We start from the raw sequence: 6369 nt of genomic DNA, 5'->3' as shown, positions 1-6369 counted from the left end.
ATTGCCCCCCCAGCACCACTGCCCCCGCAGCACCACTGCCCCCGCAGCACCACTGCCCCCCCAGCACCACTGCCCCCGCAGCACCACTGCCCACTCAGCACTACTGCCCCCCCAGCACCACTGCCCCCGCAGCACCACTGCCCCCGCAGCACCACTGCCCCCCCAGCACCACTGCCCCCGCAGCACCACTGCCCCCGCAGCACCACTGCCCCCCCAGCACCACTGCCCCCGCAGCACCACTGCCCCCCCAGCACCACTGCCCCCGCAGCACCACTGCCCCCGCAGCACCACTGCCCCCGCAGCACCACTCCCCGCCGACACAGCCGTCCCCGCACCGGGGATAATGCGGCCGCAGGGCTGTGGTGATGGGGGCATGCACCGCGTGCTCGCGCCCCGCAGTGGGGCAGCGCAGCCCGGCCGTGCGGGACCCGCGGCCGCTCTGCCCGGAGGCTCCGCAGGCTCGGCTGCGCTCCCTCAGCGCGGCGGCGCCGGCGCGAAGGAGCGGGAGGCGCCGCTCCCCGCCCCGCGGGCGGCCCCGGCCCGGCCGGCCCCCGGTCGGACAACGCCCCCGGCCCTCACGCCGCGGCCGCGCCGGCCGCCCGTGGCATTTCCTCTGAGCTCACTGAGCGGCGGCTGACGCGGCGCCGCTTCCCTCGGAAGAGGAAGCCTCGCAGCGGAGCAGGCAGGGGGGCACCGCCGTGCCGGCGGCGTAGCAGGGGGGGAAGCAGCGGCGCGGCCCGCGCTGGGGGCGGCCGGGGCGGAGGAGGGGGGCGGCGGCGGCGGGGCCGGGCGCTCCCCGCCCGCGGGGCCGGGCGGCGGCCCCCGCCGTGGCCCGAGCCCCCGCCGCGCCGGGCCCGTCTACGCCGCCAACCTGCGGGTGCTGTGGCCGCTGGCGACCGCCCTCTGCACCGCGCTCCTCTGCCTGTACCAGGCCCTGCGGGGCGGCGCGGCGGAGGCGGGCTCCGTGCCGCTGCTCAAGGGCTCGGCGCTGCTGCTGCTGGGCTGCCTGCTGGCTCGCTGCTGCGGCGGGGCGGGTGGCGGCCCGAGGCCCGGCGGGTTCCGCTCGGCGGGCTCGGCGGGGGCGCAGCGCGACGCCCTGGAGCGGTTCCACGCGCGACAGCTGAAGGTGTCCCCGCACGTGCTGGGGCACAGCAAGGCGCACGTCGGGCGCGTCGTGGCCGAGCTGGTGCGCGCCGCCAAGGCGCAGGGGCTGCAGCCCGGCCCGCTCGCCCTCAGCCTGCGCGGGGACTTCGTGCGCATCGGCAGCGCCTACGAGCAGCACAAGGTGCGCAGCCCCGACTGCTTCGACATCCTGGTGCCCCTGCGGCTGCCGCCCCACCTGGAGCCGCGGCCGCGCTGCGCCGAGGGGCTGGGGCCGCACGGCGCCTTCGTCTGCGGCTTGCGGGCGAGGGGCGGCTGGCCGCGCCGCTACCGGCCCTTCGCAGAGGGCTTCTGCGTGGAGCTGCAGGGCCGCTGCCACCTCTCCTCGGCGCTGGTGCTGCGCTGGTTCCAGGGCCACCTGCAGCGCTGCCTGGGCGCCGTGCGGTACCGGCTGCAGGAGCGCTGCCGCATCAACCTCTCGGCCTACCCGGGCCGCCCGCCCGTGCTGCACATCGTGCCCTGCTCCGACTACGTCTGCTGCCACATCTCCATGGCCGTGCGCCTCATCCCCGCCATCCCCGTCGGCGACGCGCTCTACCTCACGGCCCTGCCGCCCGAGGGCCCGCTGCCCACCCCGGCCCCCGAGGCCGTGTGGGGCCTCAACGCCTCGCGGCAGGAGCAGCGGCTGCTGAGCTGGCTGAAGGAGCAGGCCCCGGCCTCCTCCTGCCACCTCAAGTGCCTTCAGATCCTCAAGGGCCTGCGGGACCTCCGTGGGCAGGGCCTGGAGGAGCCCTTCAGCTCCCAGTGGAGCCGGGTGCTTTCCTCCTACGTGCTGAAGACGGCCCTGTTCTCCCTCCTGATGCGGGGGCCCCTGGAGGCCTGGGACGAGCGGTTCCTGGTGGAGCGGCTGGAGGACCTGGTGCTGTACCTCAGGGACTGCCTGCGCAAGCAGGTGCTGATGCATTTCTTCCTGGGCAACACCAGCCTCCCCGAGGCTGTGGCGTTGCCCCGGTTCCTCAAGGAAGCCGCCCCTGTGAACTTGCTGGCTGCCTTCGATGGGCTCATGCTGGACCTGACGGCTTTCCAGCTGATCAACACCTGGATCCAGGCCCCGCACATCATCAGGATGTACAGCAGCCCCCGGTACTTGCGACCAATGCCCACCCCGTGCCGCCATGTCACCGAGGCCAAGCAGGAGCCACCAGCAGAGTGAGCCGGTGTTGTCCGTGGACCCTGCCAGGCAGCACACGCTCACAGTCCGCTGGTCCATTGAGAGCCCGTGTCTGCCTGAGGAAGGTGGGACCCGTTCCAGTGTGGTTCTCTGGTTTTGTCCCTGCCCTGAGAAGACTGGGAAACCAGAGGCCAAGACTTAAGGGATTTGCGATTCTTGGTTTTTAATCTCATTGCTTGTTCATGGGGAAATTGTGAAGTTTCTGGGGAAATGCGTTAGTAGAGAAGCGTTACGTTCAGTCAGCTGTTTGCAGACCTAACTATAACAGGCTCAAACTGACATTTCTGGAAATCCATTTTCACTTGTCTTAATGGCATATTTGACCTTTTTATGATATTTGCTTTTTATGATACAAAATCCATTTGGGATTTAAAACTTGTAAGTGCAAACAGCCCCCCTAATGTACCAAGATGCTCTTAAAATGCGTCAAGCAACGGAGCATGGTTGTGGATCGCAGTTTGAAATGCTCAATGGCATGCTTTAAATTTCCTGTGTAATTGAGTACGTTGTTCTGAATAGAAATACAGTGCATATGTTAATGTAAAATTGGGGGTTCTTCCTCCAAACCCTCTCTGATAACAGTATGAAGAATCTAGGTGCGCGTTTCTATGTGAAGGTTATACTGAAGGATTGAAATATAGATAAAAGGAAACAAATAGCACTTTATTTTCACAAAGGCCTTCTCTTTAGGATAATTGGCTGCACTAAATATTGCATTAGGAGGCATTAGTATTTGTTAAGGGAATGATGTTTGACATCCCCAGGAAACCCTTTTAAGGAAATGCCAAAGAGGTTGGTTGGTTTGTGGGTTCTTGTTGAGTTGTACTACTTTTTCTGTCTTCAAGTATTATATTCTTAGCATTTGCTTTACCTCAAGGACCAAAAACAAAACTAAGAAATTGTATATTATGTTTTGAAACAAACCTTAAACGAGCCCAAATCTCAGTGCTGTAAGCTGACTGCTGCGCCTTCCTGCTCTCTGATAGGAGTTTGGGGGGATTTTTGGATGACTGCCTAGGCAGTTGTTTGATCGTGGCAGTGTTTTGACCAAATAAGCCGATGGGAATTTCTAGTGCTGTGCTATAGCAAATCATTACCTTCTTGTGGGGAGGAGAAAGTGAAGTGTTTTCAGGGTACTTCAACTTATTTAGCACTGATTCATGGTACAGTGGCAGTCTTAGGCTATGGATTCAAGTGTCCCCTAACTATACGCATCAGCCATATAATTTCCACTTCTTGCCCAGTTATGTCCCAGTCTCTGGAATAACCTGCTGAGTTCTAACACAGCCAGTTCTGCAAGTGTCCTTAGCTCCTGGTGTAGGTACCTGGTGCATGGGAACCTGATGTGTCTCAGGGTGTCAGCAAATTCAGCATTTCAATCCTTGCATTATTGGGCCGCCTGCTCAAGTATTTGATATATTAAGACTCAAAATGTGTTGCTGAATTGCTGGCGCTCAGGAGGCTGAGGCCTCATTACCCACTATACTGTGTCCTCGGGGAGCAGTTGGAAACAAGTTATAAATGACCAAGTGTGCCTTCGGGGAAGCTTTAGGGTAACTTGAAGTTACTAATACGCTCCTCCTCTCCCTGCTGTACATAACGATACCAGTGTGCTTTATCCAGAGTTCTGTGCATCAGAGCACAAAGCAAACGTTTTCAAAATCTATGAAGCTTTATAAAAATCTATTTTTCTAAATGGAAACACTCCCTAGGCAGATGTTTGCCTACTTCTGTCTGTTTTTTTTTTAACTGCTCTTGCAGTCTTATTTTCAGGTAATTTTAGCCTAGGTCACACCCGTAAACTGGGTTATTTTTATATAGGAAGCACTGTGCTTCTTTCTACAAATAGTGTATTTATAGGTAGTATTGATCAAATGTTCTTTGCACATGGTATTTAAGTTAGCTACCTTGGTGTTTCGGGGTTGGGTTTTTTTGGTAGTAGACCATGATACATACTATTTTTGCGGACTTGTGTTACTTGATGTTTGAAATAAGATGCAGTTCTGTGATCAGTGCCATTGAATCTCTTGCCCAAAGAAGGACTAGCCAGGTTATTGTGGCTGCCTGAACTCATGCCATAAAACCCCTTTAACTGTTAATTTTGGCATCTTAACCACTTTAGTCAGCTGTCAGTTTGTTTACATCACTGCATATGCCTGTCTCTGAAAAGTGATCTTTGCTCTGAAAAGGGATGCGTATTGGGTGTGTATTGAGTATTGCTGCAGTACACAGAAATCTGTAATAGACTTGGTAAAATGTAGCAGTGCCAGGAAGAGACAGTCACATCAGGAAATGCATGACAAGGAGAGATGCTGGAGGATATAAATAGTTCAGAAAATGAAAGTTGGGCTGCGGGGTGAGTGAGAGTGATGGTAAACTCTCAGTGAAGACATACGGCAAACAAGCCAGAGGACATGGGAATGAAGTTGGAGGAGAACTATTGAAAGCAAGGTGTACTTGGAGTGTAGGGAAAGGAGGGTTAAGTGGGTTTTGCTTTGACAGTATTTCCAAAGTGGTTGAATCTATCTGGGCTGAACAGTGAGGCAAACCCTCAGCTTATTAGCCATGTAGGCAGATCTTCAGTGTAAGTTTTTGCTCAGCAAAGCATTTTTGAGTTTGTGATGGCTGGTGATGGGGGAAAATGTATGCTCTCTTGAGGAGAGGGGGCTTCCTGCCAGTAAGGCAGTGTGCATGCAGTTGGTGGGCGGTCTGAGGAAGTCTGTCAGACTAACTTGCGGCTCTGTTGTACAGCTGAGTGTATTTTCTGTATCTGCTAAAAAGCATGCATTCATGAATATGGTTAACAAAAGGAGCTGATAAAAGTTGGGTTCTGTTACGGTATTCATCTTACTCCACAACAAATGTGATACTACCAACAGCATGCTGGAGCTATTACAGGGCCTTATCTGCAAGGAGGTGTACAGAGAACTTGACCTACATGAGTAATTCGGTGAGACTTTTGCCCTCTCCCTTTTCTCTCAACCCATGGATACTGTACACAGAACAAGGTTATGGATACCTATTTGTTAAGGTCCTAACTATTATAGTGTATCACCGATGCAGCATGGTTGCCTCTGTGTGTGTAAACTGAAACACAAACACAGAAGAAAGTGCATGTTATTTAGCTCTAATGTGGGTTCTTGGTTCTCTTCATCTAATTGCAGCCTAATTTTGCAAAGACTGCAAATGAAGTTGTTTTCATTGAACATTGATTGGGAAGAGGAGTCACACCTGCAAAAGAACAAGTTTATTTACGGAACCAAAATGCATATATGTGACTTTATCTTGTATTGAAATCTGTTGTGTATTTCTGAAAGACATCATTATTTTTTACCTGACTAGGTATCTTGGAAACATTCCTCTTTTGATTTTGAGTCTCTGCAGAGTAATGTAAATTTTAAGTGTCTGTTTGCAATGGACATTCTTGGTACAACTGTGTTTTGCTGGTTAATAATCAGACCAAAGATTAAACCAAAGTGTTCAGCTGCTATTGTTTTTTTAAAGAAAAAAAAGAAGAAAAAAAGTCTTTCTAGGCTCAAAGTGTCAGCCCATTTTAATGAAACATTTATAAATTCATTTCCTATTTAATATCAAAATACTTTTGCACTTTTATTGTTTCCATAAAACGTGGGTGGTCTTGTTTTGATATTTCACTGTAGTAATAAACAGCTGTTTTAAAGCACCCATGCCTCAAGATTTAAATTCCTTGTTATCTTTTCCTCAGTAAAAGCTACCTGCAGCCACAAAACTGTGATCAGCAGGATTATGTGCTCTTTAGGAGGAGGATCCTGGAGTGGCAAATCCATGGGAAAGCAGGAAGTCCACGCCTTGGGAATTGTGCAGAAGGATGTGGGGGAAGAGCCAGGAGAGAGACTAGAGCAGGGCTGGCACCATCAGTGGTGTTGCCAACTGTTGAAATGGAGCACGCTGTTGTTTGTGGCTGTCTTGCTCAGAGGTTGAGAAGGATTCATTCTGTGTTTCTGTGGCTCCACTTTCAGGGTGCTGCATAAAATCTGCTTTTTCTGGTGCTTACTGAA

The 6369-nt window shown here is 53.6% G+C and overlaps 1 protein-coding gene across 1 annotated transcript; it reads left to right on the top strand.

Moving 5' to 3' along the window:
* The first annotated feature begins 365 nt into the window (after positions 1 to 365).
* Positions 366 to 6014, top strand: ITPRIPL2 (ITPRIP like 2). The gene is made up of 2 exons (XM_065685825.1): positions 366 to 601; positions 661 to 6014. Exons 1-2 carry the CDS (start codon positions 366 to 368, stop codon positions 2312 to 2314), a joined length of 1890 nt encoding a protein of 629 aa, XP_065541897.1. The 3' UTR covers positions 2315 to 6014.
* Positions 6015 to 6369: the final 355 nt, after the last annotated feature.

This window comes from Lathamus discolor, chromosome 6 (assembly GCF_037157495.1).
Source record: "Lathamus discolor isolate bLatDis1 chromosome 6, bLatDis1.hap1, whole genome shotgun sequence".
Taxonomy (NCBI): Eukaryota; Metazoa; Chordata; class Aves; order Psittaciformes; family Psittacidae; genus Lathamus; species Lathamus discolor.
The sequence above is the reverse complement of the archived record's forward strand: the minus strand, read 5'-3'. Positions and strand labels throughout refer to the sequence as shown.